The following is a 21,450-nucleotide window of genomic DNA, read 5'->3' as shown; positions in this document are numbered from 1 at the left end:
GGATAGTACCGATAGAGTGGCCGGTTATTGGATGTAAATGGTCAAGAGAGTCCTCCCCACTGGTTAATTGCGCTAAAATTGGTCTAAGCTACTTTGTGAGAGCCATCAATAGCCGCGCGCCGCATGGGGTCTGTATGATTAACTTCTCCTTCCTTTCAAAGGCCTCTTGATGTTCCCTTCAAAGGCAGCTGGCCAATCAAAACCGCACTCGCAGACGTCACGAGGCCAACTTCACGAGCTGATTGGTGGGAACGGGGAGGGGGGACAGCCCCTGTCCTTTTATAGACGACCCCGTCCAGCGCGTACAAGCTACTGGGCACCGCTGACACAGAGCACAGACGCATATTGGACACTGTACACCTCGGCAACTCCATTCCTCTGAACGGGCCACACGGAGGTGCATGGCCCCATCCCCTTGTATCGTGATGAATCCTGTGCAGGGGTCGCCGTCCCAAGACGCCAAACAGCTTCATCAAAAAGAGGAGACGGACACGGAGGGAGAGGAACTTCAGCCGAAAGACATGACCACTGAGAAAGGATACAAACTGCAGCGGAGCAGCCTCCCGTTTAGCGTTGAGTCGTTGATTTCCAAGAAGACCACCTGTCGGACTTCTTATTCCCCCTCAGATTTAGCTCTGGTGCTGCCCAAGCCCGTGGCGGGGCAGGGCGCGCAGTTCTCTCCAAGGACTTTTTACGCGGAGAGTAAGATCCCCGCGGAGAGCTCGCAGGGTGTTTCCAGTAGTTCCAGCGAGGACAGTCCGCAGTTTTGTGAGAAAGATCAGAGCACTTGGTTCCAGACGTCCTCCTTTTCTACTCCTCCTCGTAAGTCCGTCCCTCCGCTGTTACCGGAGTTTTGTGAGCTCCCAAACAAGGACACACTGCATTTATTCATCATTTTTACTGTCAATAATAGGGGCTGCAAGAATAGGCTACCTATATGGCATTTGGCTATGGTTACACAAAACTGTAATGTCCCTGATGTGTCACAGTAATGTTAATGTTGTCCTATCGCTCCAGAGACTGTGCGTCAGTTTTCTGTCTTGTCTTTTGGCCTTAATGTCTAGCAAACTGCAGATACAGTATGAGAGACTGCTGTGCCACTTTGCATGTGAAGCGCATATGTGGTTGCTACATTGTTTCTTTGCCAGATTTTTTTTGGTATTCTTAGCCTGTATAATTCTTGATACATTAAATATACAGTACCTACTTATGCGGGTAATATCCTATATGCAAGCAGATATTAAATCTGATGATGCTAATGTTTTTAAACCCTGAATCTCATGATGGCACGACTGAAAGTGATCAGTTTCTGGCACAGGTTGACAGAGCACCTTTTTAGTCAACTACAAAATATAATAAAGCCTATTTACTGCCGCGGCATCATGTTTGTCTTTATTCTTAAATGTTCATATGTTCTCCTGCTGTGATGATCAAGCTTCATTTTAATCTGACCTCAACTATTTTTCTTTGCATTTTTTTCTCTAACAGGCAGCTCCAGTCCAACTCAGTGTACTTTAAGGAAACACAAAAACAACAGGAAACCTCGCACACCCTTCACTACCTCTCAGCTGCTGGCACTGGAGCGCAAGTTTCGCCAGAAGCAGTACCTCTCCATCGCCGAGAGAGCCGAGTTCTCCAACTCTCTCAACCTGACGGAGACTCAGGTCAAAATCTGGTTCCAAAACAGGAGGGCCAAAGCCAAGAGACTGCAGGAGGCCGAGCTGGAAAAGTTTAAACTGGCCTCCAAGCCTGTCCTGCCCGCCTTCGCGCTGCCGTTCCCTATCGGAGCGCACATGGGCTCTCCAACATGGGGCCCGTCAAATGCCTTTCCGAGGCCCAGTCTGCCGGTCCCAGGACTGTTCAGTGGACCCGTTACTTATGGGATGTACTATTTGTCTTAGTAGTCCTGTGTTTAAGTGTGTGTGCGCGTGTGTGCGTGTGTGTGTGTGTGTGTGTGTGTGTCTGTGTGATTTTAAGAGAAAACAAAGATGTCTTCTGGTTGCAATACGCGAATGAGGATGGTGCGTCTTCATTTACATCCTGAAGAACCATTTTATATATTTCCAATTTGGAGTTTAGATAAAAAAAATTTCTAACCTCCAGAATTTATGACAAATAAAATTTCAGACACATTTTTGATAAACAACTGTGTGTGCGTAATCGGACTGAGTGCTTTCACTTACTGTCCTCATTTTGAGATCGTGTCCAGTGCTGTGGCTTGTGGATTCGCAGGCCTTTTTAGGCAACACTCCAAATGTAAATGTCAGGTTTTTAAACGACATGCCTTAAATATCTCTTTGCAGTCCATCCACCGTGCTCCGCAGTAGTTTGTGAAACTGGACGTTTAAAGAGTGTCCAGACATGGAGGCAATAATCTACTGAAGCGGAGGAAAAAATCCTTAAAAGCAACAGAAAAGTACTTAAACGGTGTCAGTGCCTTAAGACCAGTGTATCACTTGAAGTTTTTCTGCTCATTCAGCATTGACTGTTTTCTGTCATCATCGGGTAAAACTGCAGTTTTCCAGACTTGCTATTTGAATGTTTGTATTTCCTTACAGCGGTTCCTTTCACATTTTCTATATTTTGTAAACATGGAGCAAAATTATATTTTAGAAAACACATGTATTAGATTCTCTTTTACTCTCAACGTGGCCTTTGTGGGAGTGATAATAGATTTCCTTGGGGGATTTTGCTGTAAATGTAAATAAAATGTGTAGTGTTCATAAAGCCCTGCAGCCTTGCTTGAAGAGCAGCAGGAAAAGTGATATTTATTGAATATCTTTGTATCTGTACTGTGTACATACATCTCCCTTTCTAAATGTTCAGTTACTTGTAAAGACTGATTTTTAGTAAATAAACATTATACAACGTCTGAAAGTTTCACTGTTTTTCCTAGATAAATAATTACTTGTTTAGGTCTCATCAATGAGTCTGGGAGTCAGGAGTCTGGAGGTTTATATGGTGCTTCTCCAAGAAATATATAATACTTATATTGATATATTTAAAAAGGTAGCATATATAGGCTATGTTAGGATAGATTATTGTAATCTACAGATAACTGTTCATTTATTGGTTGTTGTTTGTGTATTTTTTTAAAGAAATATTTCCTTGGTAAGCATATCAAAACTCAACCACTGTTGCCAAAAACCTCTGGCATGCATTTGCTTAGGCCTAATTATTATTATATTATTTGAAAATGTCCAAAGAATCATGGAATTTCTTTCCGATGCTCTGTCATTGTCTTTGCCTGGGTTTAATTCAAAATAGCGTATGGAGTATAAATTACTTAGGCAGTAAATAATTCGGTAGCTTTTAGTCGAAAAGTAATGAGATAATTTCGGTAAACCACAATTGTGTGACACATTCTTCAGGTCTTCCTTGGGACAGTACACGTTTCTTTTACATTTCCACACAGCAGCTTGAGAATATTTTAATCCAACACACAGTAGGCTATCTTGCCATTTGACAGTTGTGTTGAAAACCAACGCAAAGAAACGGACGCTTGAGCCTACACATACATACCTACTCTCTAGTTAAAAAATGAAAACACTTCAAAACAATCAGCTTATTTCAACTAAGTCAGATATAACGCAAATATGGGCACTTATGGAACCTACCATGCCACACATAAAGTTTCAGAAATATCGTGAGATGAGTACACATTAACAGCTCAATAAAACCGGGGGAAATCATTTTTGATGGCCCTGACGATTTTAAAAGTAATGTATTTGATTGTGTCCGATTATTTGCCTACACTTGACACGCACTGCTGTGGACTACACTTTCACTCCGTATGTTAGGCTGTTAGTTTTTTATAGTAATTATATAAGCCAGTATTGGACAACATTATTATTTAAAATTATTGTTATTATTTTCCCATTTTTATTTCGCTGTCCTTATTCTGCCCCCACTTAGAGCAAACATGTGACTCCTTTCTAAATAAAATTCCACAAACGTGACTTGTAGTTAGTTTAAAGGGTATATTTGCATCACTATTTCCCATTAAAGCACTGTGTCAGATATAAGCCTACAGTGAAGCACACAGTGCAGATATAAGGTTAAGAAAGCTGCAGATGTAGCCTGTTGTAGCGTCAGACCTCTCTGACGCTACCGATCACTGCAGGCGCTCTGTCCGTCCTGCAGAGGGCGCTCTCGGCCTCGCTGCCGCTCCAGGGCCTGAAGAAGAAGAATTACTTCCGCTCTTCCGTCCTGTCACAGAAAGCTCTTGGAACAGCGAGGTGAGTACATTAGCGGAGCGGGCTATTGATAGACAGAACATATATTAATAAATAAACTTTGAATGACTATTTGCTCAGCCTACACATTTATTATTGTGCATGCGATGAAAATGTGAACTCTACGTTCTCTCCGTGTTATAAAACCCTGGCGTTACAGACAGATTTCTCTGACCTTGGCTAACCAGCTAACATTGCTAGCTACCATTAGCTGGCTTTGCAGCGGTCCTGAATTGAACAAATTGTCAAGGACTTGCTGTCATTGATCACTTTTAGCCAAATGTATGTTTTTACTCTCTATATTAAAACAGCTTTACCATATAGCTCCTGCGGTCGAATAGTGTTTATTGGCACTTATTTTAAAGTGACTGCGCTGCATTCATGTTTGGTTTAACAAAGATTTAATAGTGTCTCATCATGCGACAGTAATCCTGGAATCCATCATTAACGGTGAACTGAGTTAATGCATTATAAAATTACATCTCAAAGTGCATTAAATAGGAGGTGAACACATCTTCTGTTGTCTGTCTAGGCTAACTCTACGCGTCATATTTTTTTTTAAATAACATTTTCGTCAGGTCATGTATATGTTATCATTGTGTTAGCAACATGTAAATGTATTTCCATGTATATCACTACATAGTATAAATAACATGTAAATGCAGAGGTGGATCTCCATTATGACATCACACACTCATATATTGTCATTGAAATGCTGAAGTAACAGTGGTTACATATAACCTTGTTCACATACAGTCTGTTTGTGGTTTATTAGGTGTACCTAGTCAAAACTAATACAATTTAAATAATCTGTGCAATAAATCCTCCTTCATCAAGGTTATAATGTTCACTTTGTGATAAAACTTAGCTGTTGATTCAATCTAAGGGTTTGATGCTGTCAAATTGCAGTGCATTATACTGAGAGGTGTTTATAATATTTAGAAAACCCTCATTGATAGAAATGTTGTGGACAAAATAATAGAAAAAACTACAATACAATTCATCAACATCTACATCATCCAAAATCACTGTAAAGATGAACTAAGATCTATTGATCACTACAACGTTAAGTGTGAAAGTTCAGTCTTGACCTTTGAAACATTAGTTTGACAAGTGAACTCAAACAGCTAGGAAGTGGACCTTGAGTTTATTTCTTTCTTTTGGCAAACGTTCTTCCACAGTTTCAATCAAAACTGAACATTATTTAGACCATAAACCATGGAAAGAGTGTGTGTATAACCTGACAACATATTTATCCTTAGAAAAAAATAATTTTCAGCCAAATGTAAGCTGGATGATTGTGATGTTCTTCATTTTGGGTTTGTCTGGACTGAACAGAATTTTCCTCAGCCTCTCAGACAGTCAGGATGGCAGGTCGTCGTGTTGCCCTGAAGGCCATTGACTGGGTGGCTTTTGCCGAGCGGATTCCACCGAACCAGAGGGCCATGTTCAATGCACTGAAGACTCGCAGTGATGCCATCTCTGCCAAGTTAGTTATACACCATCTACAGGTTTTAGAAAGAAATGGTCAAGATAAATCAACTAATGTCTTTTAGCATGGGAATTTCACTTCCGCTTTCAGTAGTGCAATTAAATATCAGTAGTTTACTGATCATAAGTAAGACAACATTAACGTAAGAGGTCTCATGTGAAATTATCTTCCATGCAATGAGGATGGGACCTATCAGAGCTATGGAGCACAAGTGTCGCTCATCTGGCTGAGAGGCTTTGCTAGAAGTTGAAAGATAAATATAAGGCCATCTGCCCACTCGGATTTCTTTATTTGCAGGGTACAGTTCATTGTGTGTGGATGGTCTTTTTTCTTCTCATCAGGGCAATTGTCAGTGGTTAATTATGGATAGTTTGCTTGAACATTTTTAGGAAATAGTTTGACAGATTGATTAGGTGCGCTCGCCACAGTGGGGCATGCATGTGAGTGCCTGTTGGTTTATTCTTTGCTTCTTTCTTCACTGTATCTTATCAGGTTCTCACTATCAGTAAACTGAATGGGCTATTAAGTGGTCTCTTTGAAAGTTGATCATCTTTCTAGAGTATTAAGCTTGCACACACTTATTTTTTTATTTTTTTGGACACATTGGCTCAGTCTTGTTAACTTTTGGTATTCCTTTGACTCTTTCGTGGTGTTCATAGTTTTCTTACTACTCAAACTTCATCTTCTCTCCTAATATCAGACTAACCTCCCTGCCCGAAACTCCTGCAGCCATTGACTGGAGTTACTACAGGAGCGCAGTGGCCAAAGCCGGGATGGTTGATGAGTTTGAGAAGAAGGTGAGCTCAAACATTGTGGGAGCATTATGTATGCACCCGGCGAGGCATGGGTTTAGAAGCCCACTTCTGACACTGAATAATAACTTTTACTTAAACTGTTGGTATTTTGATTTTATAGCAGCATCCAGTTACTGTGAAACTTTTCCAAATAGTGTTAGAATGTTTCCAAATCCAAATAAATTGTAAATTCAGTGTGGAAAGAATCTTTTGGAGTCCATTGTCGAGGCAAGAATCTAACGAATCTAACAGACAAATCTTATCAGGTCATTTTGAACAACTTTGATGGTGTCAATACTAGGGAATAATTGTATGCAGCTTGATTTCCTTTGTATCAATCGGCAAGACATAGGATGCCCTCTGCAACAATAATCTTATTTAATAGACATTTCATGAGATAGTTTCAACATTTGTTGGTCTGCTTTTAACTGGTAACTCATGTTCCTCCTACACACAGTTCAAAGCCCTGCAGATCCCTGAGCCTGTTGACACACAGACAAACTCCATCAATGCACAGGAGGCTGAGGCTGTAAGTGACTACAACAAACAAATCCATTCATTGCATTAATTTCAGCTTTAACTTAATGAAAATTGTTGTCTTGAATTTTGTGAATGTCAAAAAAACCTGGTCATATTATATGTATATATTTGTAACTACTGCAAATGTGCACAAATTGTCAAAAGATCACAAAATTCAATGCTAAAACAGATATTGTAAATACACAGAAGAAAGATCCCACTGCCGGAATGCTGTTGTTTTGATTTTCCAGATATAATTATTTCACTTTTCTCTTAACAGAACAAAAATGCAGCAGCCTACATTGAAGGATCAAAGGCTCGCATTACTCAGTATGAGCAAGAGGTGAGACTGTAATTGCATTGGTTGCTAAATACCTCATGAACACCACAAGGGAATTTGCATTTAAAAATGGACTGTTCTTTCTTTCCCTAATTCTGTTCTGTTTTGTGTGTTTTTTAGTTGGATAAATTTAAGAACATGATCCCCTTCGATCAGATGACCATCGAGGACCTCAACGACACCTTCCCCGAGACAAAGTTGGACAAGGTCAAACATCCCTTCTGGCCCCACAAGCCCATTGCCGAACTGTAATCCTATTACTGGACTGTCACCTCACAATAAAAAATATGTATTTTAAAGAGAAATATTTGATGACTTCTTTATTTGATAAATACTTGAACAAAATGTATGTATCTGAATAATAAAATGAGTGATATTGTAGGTAGTGCCCACGAGGGGGCGGTGTTGCTGTAGTTTTAATTTGAAGGGTGCCCTCGGTAGTTGAAACTACTGTTTTCTTTAACATTTTGACATACATCATTGTTATTCTACTGTTTCTCAGGTGATATCTGTAACTACTGTAGAACGGAAGACAAGTGTTACCTGAGGATAATGTGATTCTGCGGGCACTCAATCGGTCGTAGTGAGACTGATTCAATCAGCGGCAGTTTTGAGATATCATTGAGCAGAGATGGGTTAAATGAAAGAGTTGACATTATCACCTTACTCACGGAGTTAATGATAAAGCTTGAATTACATACTAACATATTGTAGGTTGAATATTTACTCATCTCAACAGAAATGCAGCATCATATGTAGAAGTGCTCAACTATTCGTCTGCATTTACCGGTTAACGTAAAATGTCAATAATTACTGTTATCCAATAATAAATCGTCTGGCTGCATCCTTCAATCCTCATTGGTCGCCGAATATATATTTACATTAAAGTGGGTGGGATATCAGAGCCTCGATCCGTATTTGTGCTTTGATTGGCCCATCGTTACAGCGTCTCGGTTGCTGATTGGCCAGAGTTCTTGTAGAAGTAAAACAGGAGGGGCTTCATGAAAGATGATTTCCGTTGTATGTTATTTGACAGTCAGTGACGATTGACGGGAGACCATCAGCTCAGGTAAATGTCTCTTTTAAAAGCCTACGGATAATTTAGTGCCATGTTTCCAGTATGCTATGTTGTAGCTGGCGGGCGTGTGGTTTACCGAGGGTTTTCCCGTAGCGCTGGTGAGTAAACCGGTGTTGAAAACAGGAGCTATCCGCTGTAGTGTGTCAATAACCATAGAGCTTAGTCAGATTACTCTTGTGGAGGTCAAAAGGAGAAAACAAGAAATCATCACAAACCATTTTCGCCTCAGCATTCGTGATGCTTTGGAGTTGTTTCACTTTCTGGACGTGATGATGACCACAGTAAACCGCCATCGGCCGACTCGACAGCTAGCTAACATTATCAGTGACAGCGTTAGCCAGCAGCAGAGATTACGTTATGGATGGGACAGTCAGCCTGGTGCCCTCTGCCCTGGATGGCGGAGAGCTGTCTCATGTTGTTGTTTTCAACCGCACGAATTTAACCAAAGTCAACTATTATTATGACTCTAAACGCTTAATGTTTCTCCGAGTGGAAGGTAGTCATTTCACACTGGTCTGAGTATAAACAATAAGGCCTGACTAAATGTATTAGCCAGTCACCTATAGGCTTAATGTACCCGTTAGCTAACGGTACGCCTCTGCATCAAAACACCCTCTGCTGGTGTGAATTTGCTCAATTTTGTACCAGCTTGGGGTTAGTTGAAAGAAAACTCTACTTTTTAGTATTCTGGTCACGGCCCGGTGTGTTTACAACATAAGCGCTTCACGAGAGGTCAGTAAGGCAACACCTATGTGGGTGCAAAATATGCAAAACTATTTTGGCTGGAGGGAAATGTGAGCTGATGTCGTCCTCTGAGTTCACCTTGGTCAGTACTTTGCTGCCGTTTGTATTAGGGCTAATTTTATTTTATTTTCCTTTTTTAAACGTCTATTTTCCCAAACCATAAGAAGTGTTTCTGAATAGGTATAGTTTACAGTGAAATTGAACAGTTTGGCTTGACTTCCAAAGTCAAAGGTGACAGACCAACTCCAAACTAGTTGGCTTACGTTTTTGTTGAAAGTTGCACATTCATAAACAAAGACATGTTTCTTTGTAGCAGTCATCTTTCACAATCATTAAAAATATGTGTATGTTATGTTAATATGTGTACTCTGTGTCAAACAACTTCCAGCTACACATCATCTTAATGTTAATTCAAACATAGTCTGTATATAAAAACTGTATCATTATATACAGCCTATACTTAAAACACATTTCATGGACTAGTATTGTTATTGTGAATCTCATGGCCTAGAGTGTGTATTGCATCGGGTGAAAACAGACATGGTTGTGTTCGTAATCAGCCCAGGTCTGTCCCTGGACAGTGGAGTCAACACTAGCTTCATTGTTCACAGAGAACAATGGGAGTAGGCCTGCACTGAGGGAGGCACTGCTAGGAGACTAGAGGTTGGCTACTGTCTCATCTCTGGAGGATAGCAGGCCTGTGCTTTTCTTACAGCATTGTTACCACACACAAGGCGATGTAGAGAAAGATAGATGATCTGAGGCAAAGCGTCTTGTGTAGCAACAACTTGTGGTCAACTTTCGTATTTGGAATGATGAAAGTTCTGTTACAGAGGCTGCTGCACAAGATACGGGCTAAGAATGTTTTTTTACAGCACTAGGGACAACAGTAACAGTCACATACCCAAATCCACAAGCCAGCGTCAGGACTTGCAAATTATGGCTGGCTAATTTGCTAATATTAACTTGACAGACATGTAGCAGGTTAGGTGAACACACATTTCCATTAGTTGACTCCCTTTGTGATTTGCAGCATTATGATATTATTTACAAATGTATTTCACCATTGGTAATATATATGAATAAATATAGATAAAGGGGAATCAAGTCACATGATGAAATTTTAATAGACACACGATTTAATGTTATAACTGGGTGTTGAACAGAGAATCGTCATTATTAATGCTAAAGATTATATATTTTGGTTTTGAAACTGTGTGTCCCTTAGGGTTATTTCATGTAACATGACACCCCATCCTCAGCCTTTCACTGATTGCATTTCATCAATATAGCAGTTCAGCCACCCCCTCCCAGTCACTGATGTCATAGATTAAGAAGAAAATACATTAGACCCCAGATGCAGCTGATGCCAGTCTATGTGTTGTTAATTTATATGTAGCCAGGACAATATTAACACATTACTGGTATTACTGGCAGATATGTTGTGCAAATTGTAGAAGTCAACACAGTCAACACAACACATAGTTGTTTTTATTTGTAACCAAACCTCAGATAGATTAGAGCCAAAATAATTAGCTGATTAATTGATTAGCCAACAGAAAAATAATGAAAGTGTTTTGACATTTGAAGAGGTCAGCTTCGACTATTGGAAGTTGTGATGGTCATTGTTTTTGACATATTATGATCTTACATGACTAAATGATTAATTGATCTATATACATTAAATTACAAAGAAAACAATGCATCAGCGCTGCCATGAATTTTAAAGAAGCCTATTTACAGTCTATCCTTTGTTTGTGGTAATGCCTTTTCTCTAATGGTTGTGAAGTTTTATCTATTAGCCATGAGACGCTGGGTTGTTTATGTGCTTCTTCATGCTTGTGCTGTAGCCTACTTTGTATGCCCTCAGCAAACATAGAGTCTGTGTTGTTAGCCAGCTTGTTTTCCCTCCCTCCAGCTTGGCTTTCTGCTAGAGTCGTTAGATTTGGAGTTGGAAATCGGTGGACCTCAGCGAGCTAAGCTAGCATAGCTGTTTACTTGACCATAGACAGTGAATGATGCTTGTTATCCCAGCAAGAGCACATACGCCTGTGTCAGCTGAATCAGACTGTACTGGCAGATGTGGGCAGGGAGGTGGTATGCTGCTGGCCTGGGTGAACTTTAGGAATTACTACTTCAGTGCAGTAGCTTAGTGTGCAGCATCAGAGGATTGTGGTTATACTCGACTGCCCCCAGTAAGTGTTTAGAGGAGTAGTTGAAGGGAAGGAAGTTAAAATCAGACAAAAATACTATATTTTGTTAATGCAGCAGTTTGTTCAAGAGACTTGCAGTTCAGGGACTCTCAAAAACAAAACGTTCTGATCTTCCAAAGCTTTCCTTGTAAAGCCATCAAGTTGTATCCTGTTGAAAACAAACAAGTTCACACATAATAACAAACATACACACATTGAATTGACATGCTCACACATTAAAAAGGTTTTATGAAAAGTATTCCCACAAACCTTTTTTCCACTTTGGTTTCTTTTCATCATATTGTGTTGCCTTAAATGTTCTGTCTAAATCCCCAATACAAGTGGCTCCAATTTATTGGGACAATAAGAAGATCATCCCACAGGGAGGTGAACAGAGAGGGGTGGATGGATAAAAGAGGGGAAGAGGTTACCATCTTGATAGGTTTTTATCTGTTATCTCGAGAGCCTGCTGTGTTTGTGTGTATGTGACAGAGACAACAGCCTGGCCCAGTCTCCTCGGCAGTGTGCTACTGTAGGATGCTATAATTTGATCCTTCTCTGATTCTAGTATTCAGGCAAGCATTTTTAAGGAGAGAGCAGATGAGCATACACACAGTTTACAAAGGGACCTCTCTGCCCTAAGGCAAGGCTGTGTGTTAACAACTTCATATAGTCTCTTTCTCGTTTAACCACATGTGCTGGTTTCTGTTCAATAGTTTTGCAGTAGCTTGGAGCAGTTTATTGTTTGTTTGTGTGCATGCGTGTCCATAGTAACAATAAGACATTGTCTTAATAGTAAAAAGTTAGCTGAGGTAATTTTGTAGTTCACATGGAATGAGAAAGGCCTTGATAGCCAGATGTTGGGGGAAAAGCCACGCACAAACTCCTGAGTCCTGAGGTATGAGTGGATGTTTATTGATGTCAAGTTCATACAAGTAAGGTGGGCATCTTTCCACAGATGCTGCTGAAAAGTCAGGAACAAGATTTTGATCTCTGTATGTGTTTGTGCACGTGTGAACATAGGCATCCTTTCGCCTTTAAGAGGCTTTTTTCATAGCTGATATTTTGGGTTGTCATAGTAGAAAAAGAACCGGCATTGCTAATAACATTAACAATTGCCCTGCTCTATTTAAGTGTCCCAGTAAGCCATGACAGTGCGACAGTGAGCCAGCATGCACAATACCATAACCCTGAAACTGAAGCACCTAATTGGAATAAAATGAAATACTATACAGTCATCATTATTTTATTAATTATACCCGTGCTTTTCCTGCTGTGAAATGTTAAAATATCTGTCTGTTGAATATGCATCGTCTTTGTTTCCAGTGGCCGTTGATGGACCATCCCTATGAAGAAACAGGGTTACAATGGGACAGAGTACCTCGGAACAAGAGGTCCAAGGAGACACCCCCGAGGTTTGTCTGTTGACTGTATTTATTTGCATTATGATAAAACACAAGGAGTCAATCAAAACCTGGGTATACAAGTATATGTAAATGTAGGTACATGAGTATACCATCAGGAGTTGGTAAGTGGACTTACACAGAACAAGGCACAGTGACCCACCAGCAGCTTTTCATAGCCAGTAAGCCACTTCTCTTTGCTAATATGTTTAGTGATGATAACACTACACAAATTTCAGCCAAAGAGCAGCACACAGTGCAAGAGCAGCTCATAGTAACAAAGATGATAATTCGAACAGCCACAGTCATAGATCATGATATCCCAACAATGAAAAAGCCTTTTCTGAGTCATTTGGGATTTTGAGCTTCTCTTTGAAACAAAGTTATTAAATTATTATTTACATTATTTACTGCAGTAAACTTTCTCTTTGTTTCCAACCAAACATTGCTTCCCCTACTTTTAAAATAACAAAACTCAAACCAAAGCTGTAGATAACTAAACGTATGGAACAGAAAAACCAATACATTGTCTGGAACTGTCTGTGACAATATTGTAGCCATCGCCTTAAAGCTGTACACAACTGCACACATGAACACTTTCCCACTTACACTTCGATTTACAAACTCTGTTGCGTACCACTTGAAACCTTCAGCATAAGTATATTTCTGTGTGCACATGCTGCCTATGCACTCACCATCTTACAGCCCCATTTTCAATATCCCTAGTGTCCATCTTAGGCCTTTTACTGCCAAATAACCCTTGGCTCCTCAAACACTAATCAATAACCACTGATAACAGACATGTAGTCCCAGTGGCTGTCAGCCAGAACACTAAAACCCTGTTACTCTTGCTCTTACAATACTGTATCTGATGGCTAGCTAGCGGAACACACACACACACACGCACACACGCACACACGCAAGGTAACACAAAAACCCTTATCTTGGCCACAGGATGTTTCCACTCCCTGCACTGACAGTCTAGTTTTGATGAGTAAAGAAGTGCTTTGTTTGATGTTACTGAACTTGCGTGATAAAAGTCTCTTTAATCAAGCCAGAAGTAAAACTACTCTGCTAACTCTGAGTAGGTTCCTTTAATCTTCCTCTGTTTAGCGACTTGTTTTTGTGTGTACTGTGCATGGGCCAACGCTGTATCTGCCATTGCTCACTCTGTGACTGAGTGAGTGAGTTGTAGAGTTGAGTGAGCATAAACATTACGTGTAAACAGCGTAAAGTCCGCCATCTTGTACAGCTACTTTCAACCGTAGTTCGCTAGCCAGCAAATCATTGCATTATAAAGTGTAGTGGGTTTCATGTGAATAAGCAGGTGCTGGAGTCTAGACAGTAAACCAATCTAGACACATTTAAAGATTTTGTAGTGAATTATATGAAAGCACAGAACACCTTCTCCCAGTCTGGAGTTTATGGATTATTCACAGAGAAAGCACCATAAAAGTGCTCTCACTTCTATCACACTGTCGGTATGGTTGTTATTCAGCATCTTCCCGTGATGACTGGGGTTTTATGATGTGTTAGTGTGTCAGGATTACTCCAGCAGGTGAGCTCTGAAACTAACTAGGTGGCTAACTGAGGCTAGCCTGAGGGGAGGATTTAATTCTGGCATGTTAAATTAGCATTTAACCTTTTTTTTTCACAAATAACACCATGCAAACACCCAAACACAGTCCAGCCATATACTAAGTTTATACCTAGTCTTGTGAAGACAATGCACCAGGGCATTTCCTTCCTGATCTTAAATATGTGTATCCTTTTTTCTTTTATTTCGTGGTGTCTTTCATGCTTAGTCACATACTCCATACTTCCAGCTCCACCAGTTTTCTTTATATCTTCTTCTCAGTCTATGGACCTTGTCTATATATAGAGAAGTTTCATCCCCCCACAGCAGCAGATCATATTGTTTCTAACATACAGTATGTCTGTGATTGAAATGAATATAGCCACCCCGCACAGTGGTGGAAGTCAATTTCGATCCGGTCACCCTCTATGTTTTTATGCCTGTTCAGAGCCTGACTAGAGTAAGTCAGGAGTTAGGGGAGCTCTTTGTCCTGATATTCAGCACAGTGTGAACTGGAGACTGTGGCCTTTCTGGTGGACTCCAGAAGAGACCAGCCTGATGGGATTTTTATGCCTCTGTGCCATCGTGCCATCTGTCCCATTCATGTGATCTCGTGTTGCCTTTACAGCTTTACACCTGGAATACTGAGTCTATAAATAGTTGTATCTATGACAAGTTATTATAAATAGGGAACAGAGCAGCAAACCTCTGTGTGGTATACTGTTTATGACTGAGTGGAAAGTGGAAGTAAAGGCCTGGGAAACATAGTTGGAAGCCAAATGCATGGGCATGAACCTGGAGAAGGTCAGATAAGATGCTACATCTCCATTCTCTTCTCTTTTTGTTTCCCAAGCACTGATAGCCAGACATTCCTGCCTCCAGGGCAAAATCCCTTATTCCCACATTCCATTACACTTCAGTGGAATTGAAGCTTTCAGGCCCAACTTCACACAGCATTTTAGTCTGAAAATACTGAAGGAGGTATAGCAGCCATCGGACAAGTTTCTAAGCAGTTAGCATGCTTTTTTTCTCTTTCAGATTAGTAATGTGTCTCTGTATCTCTCTCTTACATTAGGACGGGTTTAATAACATCAAGACATTTGTGGAGGAGGAACTACAGACGAGCATGGTGAGTGTGCGATGAGGTTTCATCGAGATATTTTGGCTTTTCTCATTGCTTTCATTTAGCTCCTGTTGAGTCACTCCAGCAGGGAATTGTATCACTACCATACATGTTTCATCTTTGCTTAAGTTAGAAAATATGAAATTTAGTTTTGATCAATATTGTTCAGAGGGCACAAGCAAGCAGATGAAATAATGAATTATACTTTTTAAAACACTAAAGTAAATATAATTTTTGTGCTGCAGCCAGCACAGGCAATTACATTTTGTTGTTATGCAATCTTTGATCCTGTATACGCATCAAGTCTCCTCCTCTTTTGTTCTTTTCTCTTCAGATGGTGGGGATGGTGATTGGTGCAGGCATCGCCATAGTTCTCATCGCCATCCTCATCTTCTTTATCTTGCGGAGGATCCAGCTTCGAAGTCAGTAAATGCATTTCTCACCTTGTGCTGGGAACTTAAAATGATAGTCATGAAAAATGAGGACTTACTAATTTGTAATTTCTTATATTTCACAGACCTAGAAGCTCAGGAGGCACCCAAGTACCGCTTCCGCAAGAGGGACAAAGTCATGTTCTATGGGCGAAAGATCATGCGTAAAGTGAGTGTGTTTGCTGACATGAAATGGAAACATTTCAAAGGCCACTAATGATAGTTATGGCTCTGACTCAAAGTGAGTCATGGTTCATGTCTGCCTTTCCAGGATAATACGTAATGCAAGGATAATACCATGGGGATAGTTTAAACCAATGTATTTCCCAACAGGTCTCCCAGTCTACCTCTTCCCTGGTGGGTACATCCTCTTCCTCTCGACCACGCCTCAAGAAGAAGCAGAAGATGCTCAACATTGCCAAAAAGTACATCTAAAAAAACTCACTCTCATCAACTTCCATTACTGTCATGCGCAGCTAGTAGTTAGCACACTATCCTATCTCCTTATCTTATCCAACTATATCCATGTCTCTCACTTGTGTAGGATCCTGCGCTTTAAGAAGGAGGTGCCCACCCTTCAGGCTAAGGAGCCCCCTCCCTCAGTGCTGGAGGCGGACCTCACCGAATTTGATGTGGCCAACTCCCACCTCCCCTCTGAGGTGCTCTACATGCTCAAAAATGTTCGGTAAGTTCATCCTCTGTGTGATGTTTGTGTGATTGTGTTATTTGCACGAGTAATAAAATATGCTCCTACACACATGCGTGTTAGATGTGTGGTTCTGCTGTGAAGCGGTTGCCTAGAAGTGCGTATAATCGGATCTTAAAAAAACCTACATTTTTCAGTATGTATGTACAATGCTCATTTGTGCATCTGTTGGCTGCTGTGTGTTCACCTCCTAACCAACTAAACTCTCCTTTGTCCTTGACTGCAGTGTACTGGGTCACTTTGAGAAGCCTCTCTTCCTTGAGCTGTGTAAACACATGGTGTTTCTGCAGTTCCAACAAGGGGAGTACGTCTTCAGGCCTGGCCAGCCTGACAGCAGCATCTACGTGGTTCAGGATGGAAAACTAGAATTGTGCCTTACTGGAATGGTATGCAATCTTGTTTGTGCATGCATACCCATTGATACTGTTTACCTGAGATTTTTAATGAATATAACACTTGTTTTTATATTTTCGGATTATATGGTCTAAAATGTGTAATAGTGAAAACTTGATACAAACTAATGCACGCAAGGAAGAAAATCTATCAAACGGCTTAACTGTGGGATTTCAGGCTTTAACAGATCATTAGCATCTATTAACATTTGACTCAGATAATCTCATTAGGGGGGCTGCCTGTTAGCAAAGGTTACTCTCATAATGACAAATAAGTATCTTAAAGCCTGTTTCAAGGGGCTTTTAACAAGTCTCAATGAGGATATCAGAGGACATGTGATTGGATCTCACTTCCCCGCTCTATATGCAAATAACCACTTATGCGTTGTTGTTTTTAGCCAAACCGACTGTGACAGACAAGTCCGGGATGTCAGTTGTGTAGGCGGTCCTTTAATGTTCTCTTCAATGTTCAGTTTTTGTTTGTAAATAATACAGTGTCTAATTTGAGTGGTGAAAAGTTTCTTTCTGGTTGATTTTGTTCTGTTTTCACTCCTATTTTCGCTGACTATATATTGGCCTTTAGTGAGAGGGTTGCAGTTTTATGTAACGTTATGTAGAGAGGGTAGGTGAAATAAGCTATAGCTTCAGCCTACACCTTTTCGGCCAATATTAGTGTGTTTTATTTCTCAAGTTCTCAAGAAAAACATTTAGTGATAAAACAATTTCTGTTGCTTGATATGTAAACTGCTGCTTATTTCTGTCTTCTAGGATGGCAAAGAAAGTGTGGTGAAGGAGGTTTACCCTGGAGACAGCGTCCACAGCCTCCTCAGCATCCTGGATGTCATCACAGTAGGTCACACCCCTTGCCACACACACAAATCTGCACAGACGAGGTTGTCCACACAGGTTTCCCCAACAGACGGACATTCATATAATTCACACACCTTCAGGAATGAGGTGTGGATGTTGGGTCTATTCATTGCCTAACACGAATTCCTTGCTCCTCACATCATTCACATTCACCAGCTGACTCACCAAACCTTATCCACTGGCATACACATTACCCATACATTAATCTTTAGTTGTATTTGCATAAATTGGATGGAATCAGTATAACATCAAAGTGTGTCTTAAATGAGGAAGGTTGATATGATGTTAACAATGAAGATTTCTGATTTTGTCCACGAACAAATACAAATTTACAGTCTATAAAAACTCACTTCATAAAGAGACTGGGAAAATATAAAAATTTTCTGAAGTATCAAATCTGTTGTATCTTTGTGTGCAGGGCCACCAGAAGCCTTACAGAACGGTGTCAGCACGGGCTGCAGAGGTTTCCACTGTTCTCCGATTACCTGTAGAGGCCTTCCTCTCTATATTTGAGAAGTACCCTGAGAGCCTGGTGCGAGTCGTACAGGTGAGTTACATACAGTATATTTAGTTTTCCTCTACTATAGGCTTGAAACGTATGCACTCAAAAACCTGAAGTGGTTTCGATAAAGTCACCTGTCTGTTTGCATGTGATATGTCAAATGACTCTCTTCCTATTCTCTTCCTGTTGTATCTGTTCAGATTATCATGGTTCGTCTCCAAAGAGTAACAGTCCTAGCCCTGCACAACTATCTGGGACTCACCAATGAGCTCTTCAGCCATGTAAGATCACATGCACATGCACATGCACATGCACATGCACATGCTCATATGCACACACACATACAAAGAGTCCCATGCAAACATCTGTGGGTAATGTGGTTTGGCATTTATGTGGAATTCTGCATCATTAGCCCAGTACACACACTGTTTTTATTATGATTTATTTGAGTCACTAAATGCTAATGTTGTGTCTCTCTTTCCTCTCTCCCACCACACACACGAACATACTGTGTGCGTCACACAAATCACACTACATACCATTCGCATGTCTTCTATAGGAAATGCAGCCCTCGCGTCTGCCACCTCAGTCACCCCACCCAACTCGCACCAGTCCCATCCGCCATGGCAAGCGCTTTGGCAGCCTGACAGTGCCTGAGGAGCATCGGGAAGCTGCCATTAAGGGTGAAGCTACAGGTTGGCAAAAAATGATTAACTCCATTAAAGTTTATAAATATCTTGACTGTCCGTTTCCCACAAGTGTTACTTCTGTGTTTTGTTGCTCAATTAATGCTATACATTTGATTTATTTACAGGAGGAGAACAAGGGAAGGAGGGAGCAACAGTGCCAACTCTGAGTAGGACTATCTCCATGCCTGTGGACATTGCTGGTGAGGGACTTCTCTCCTGTTCACAGACATAATGGTTTCTTAATGTTCTATAGTTTTACCAATAAACAGGATACAGTACCATGTGGTGCTATTTTGAGAAAGCGGAAAAATGATTAGCTGAACCATGTGACTGTGACTCCACAGAAGGGTTCAGCACATGTGACCTAAAACCAAATGACTCAGCTCCTGTGATGTGATACCTGTCTACAATACACTGCACGTACCTAATCGTTGGACGTGTTCACACCAGTCATAATCAAAGCATTTTATTCAAGCTATGAAGCGCTTTAGTTTGCATCTTTTCAGCAGGTTTGAACAGTTATTCACTTCAGTGTAGCTGCTTGAAAAGACAGGTCTCTGTTCTCTTCCCAGTGAAGCACAGTGCAGTTAGATAGGCAGACAAAGCTACCTCAACCATCTGCAGGTAACAACACGTTAACACAGACAGATTCATGCTATGAAGATGCAAATGTTGTGAATGAAGTGTGGGCAAACTAAATCAAAGTTAGCTATCTTACTATTGTTCTTACTCTAAAAAGAGAATGCAAGTATGATCATGATAACAATTAAAATCATCAGATGATTTCTGACATTGTTGCTCTCAGAAATGCTTAAAGGATGATTGGCCTCTGACTTAAAGACAGATGTTTTAATCTTCACAGTATCGTTGTTTTTAGATGGAAAATTTGATGACAGTTTTAAAACGTGCTGCAGATTTTGCCTTTTTTTATTGATCAGGCAAAAAGTTATTCATTTGTTCTGTTCAAACATGAAAACCACCCAAAGTTAAGATGTATGTATTTACCTAAACAAGGCTGAATGTTTAAAGACTGAAGAGCGCTATCTAAATATTGTCTGTGCAGGTATACAGAAAGGTCTGAGATCAGACTTTGACATGGCGTATGAAAGGGGGCGGATCTCTGTCTCTGCAGAAGATGGCAACACTCCTCCCAACTTTACTCGGGTGAGTACACTGCAAATCAGATAAGGTTGACTTTATTGATTCCCTGACATAGATTTGGGTAATTGCAGCAGCAGCTAAAGTGGCATTTGAGAACACAGGGCACAGGGCATGAATATTAAAGTTGTCCAGTTTATTAAACACTACGAATATCTAAAATTAAGTGTTTCTCCAAAGCTACTAAAATGTTTTTGTTCTTTTCAACTATCAGTGATTATCTGTTAATAACTTTATCCTTTGAACAAGAAAGAACGTCCTCCAGCCTTGACTATTTGTTTGTTGCTCCCCTCTGTTGAAAGCAAAAGTCTTAGTTAATTGTGTCATCATGACAATTCATGGATGCAGGGGCAGATGTCCTTTTTTCAAAATAAGACTCATCAAATATTTTTTTATATGTACATTATTACAGTCCGTGTCCCAGGACCAGCGGGAGAGGAGGGTGACAGTAGATGAGGTTCCCTCAGGGATCTACCTGTATCCAGAAGAAGAGCCAGGAGTGGACAATATTTTTACACCTGTATCCAGTCGATCCAGTGCTGCGCTGTTCGAAGAAGCTCAGAAAGAGGTCCTCAAACTCATGAGGATTGAGGTTTGTTAAAAAAAAATGTGTTCACTAATAGTGTTTCAAACAAAGGAAAGCTTGTAGTTCAAACCTGTTTCCAAAATGCAGATATTTATACATTTTTGCATATAGGCACCATGTGGAATTAAATCCAGAGAGGATTGTTGAGTAAAAGCTAGTCCTTGTCAAGCATTTTTTTTTTTTTTAAACATGCATTTTGTAGAACTTATTACTGTTTACATCAGAAAAAAGTACATAAATTAAAATGTGTAATGGAATAGTACAAACATGAATTTTCAGTAATTTACATTTTCTCATCATTCCCCATTTTTAAAAATACAACTTAACAAATATGTCAGCCTAAATCATTACCCGCTGGCTGTGACCATGGTACTAGATGCATTCTACTGTGATAAATGTTTTTATCAAATCAGTTTCCATATAATCATATTTTTCAGCCACTTCAGCTGAAACAAAGTAAAGCAGGGTTAAAACGTACAGTCAGTGCAGTGCTCTCCTAGTGTGGGACCAAATTGTCATGGATTAAGAAATGATAATAATAGACTCTTCACATTGTTATTATTTATTTGCATGAATGAACACATTGTCGTAGAGTTCCCTGGAGCATCTGTTGACTGATT

General features: G+C 40.3%; 3 protein-coding genes across 5 annotated transcripts in view; all 3 read left to right on the top strand.

The window, feature by feature from the left end:
* Nucleotides 1-425: 425 nt before the first annotated feature.
* LOC111229468 (homeobox protein MSH-C-like) lies at nucleotides 426-1,901 on the top strand. The gene is made up of 2 exons (XM_022755800.1): nucleotides 426-822; nucleotides 1,489-1,901. Exons 1-2 carry the CDS (start codon nucleotides 426-428, stop codon nucleotides 1,899-1,901), a joined length of 810 nt encoding a protein of 269 aa, XP_022611521.1.
* A 2,250-nt stretch (nucleotides 1,902-4,151) lies between these two features.
* Nucleotides 4,152-7,761, top strand: LOC111229260 (ATP synthase subunit d, mitochondrial-like). 2 transcript variants are annotated; one of them, XM_022755512.1, is made up of 6 exons: nucleotides 4,152-4,238; nucleotides 5,574-5,724; nucleotides 6,428-6,524; nucleotides 6,979-7,050; nucleotides 7,321-7,383; nucleotides 7,501-7,761. In XM_022755512.1, exons 2-6 carry the CDS (start codon nucleotides 5,603-5,605, stop codon nucleotides 7,630-7,632), a joined length of 486 nt encoding a protein of 161 aa, XP_022611233.1. In that variant the 5' UTR covers nucleotides 4,152-4,238; nucleotides 5,574-5,602; the 3' UTR covers nucleotides 7,633-7,761. The 2 variants fall into 2 exon arrangements, with proteins under 2 accessions (XP_022611233.1, XP_022611234.1); XM_022755513.1 differs by having other exon boundaries at nucleotides 4,188-4,238; nucleotides 5,586-5,724.
* Nucleotides 7,762-8,420: 659 nt separating this feature from the next.
* Nucleotides 8,421-21,450, top strand: part of pnpla6 (patatin like phospholipase domain containing 6) — a 30,149-nt gene continuing 17,119 nt past the window's right edge. For both annotated transcript variants that reach the window (XM_022755571.1, XM_022755570.1), the window contains exons 1-15: nucleotides 8,421-8,449; nucleotides 12,721-12,809; nucleotides 15,449-15,502; nucleotides 15,831-15,918; nucleotides 16,014-16,096; nucleotides 16,261-16,352; nucleotides 16,472-16,612; nucleotides 16,860-17,019; nucleotides 17,794-17,874; nucleotides 18,314-18,442; nucleotides 18,598-18,678; nucleotides 18,957-19,092; nucleotides 19,212-19,286; nucleotides 20,150-20,250; nucleotides 20,657-20,836. In XM_022755571.1, the coding sequence (XP_022611292.1) occupies nucleotides 12,762-12,809; nucleotides 15,449-15,502; nucleotides 15,831-15,918; nucleotides 16,014-16,096; nucleotides 16,261-16,352; nucleotides 16,472-16,612; nucleotides 16,860-17,019; nucleotides 17,794-17,874; nucleotides 18,314-18,442; nucleotides 18,598-18,678; nucleotides 18,957-19,092; nucleotides 19,212-19,286; nucleotides 20,150-20,250; nucleotides 20,657-20,836 (1,449 nt within the window). In that variant the 5' untranslated portion in view covers nucleotides 8,421-8,449; nucleotides 12,721-12,761. The remainder of the gene's footprint in view (nucleotides 8,450-12,720; nucleotides 12,810-15,448; nucleotides 15,503-15,830; nucleotides 15,919-16,013; nucleotides 16,097-16,260; nucleotides 16,353-16,471; nucleotides 16,613-16,859; nucleotides 17,020-17,793; nucleotides 17,875-18,313; nucleotides 18,443-18,597; nucleotides 18,679-18,956; nucleotides 19,093-19,211; nucleotides 19,287-20,149; nucleotides 20,251-20,656; nucleotides 20,837-21,450) is intronic.

Source organism: Seriola dumerili, unplaced genomic scaffold (genome assembly GCF_002260705.1).
Source record: "Seriola dumerili isolate Sdu_G_001 unplaced genomic scaffold, Sdu_1.0 BDQW01000230.1, whole genome shotgun sequence".
Taxonomy (NCBI): domain Eukaryota; kingdom Metazoa; phylum Chordata; class Actinopteri; order Carangiformes; family Carangidae; genus Seriola; species Seriola dumerili.
This window is presented reverse-complemented; position numbering and strand designations above follow the sequence as displayed.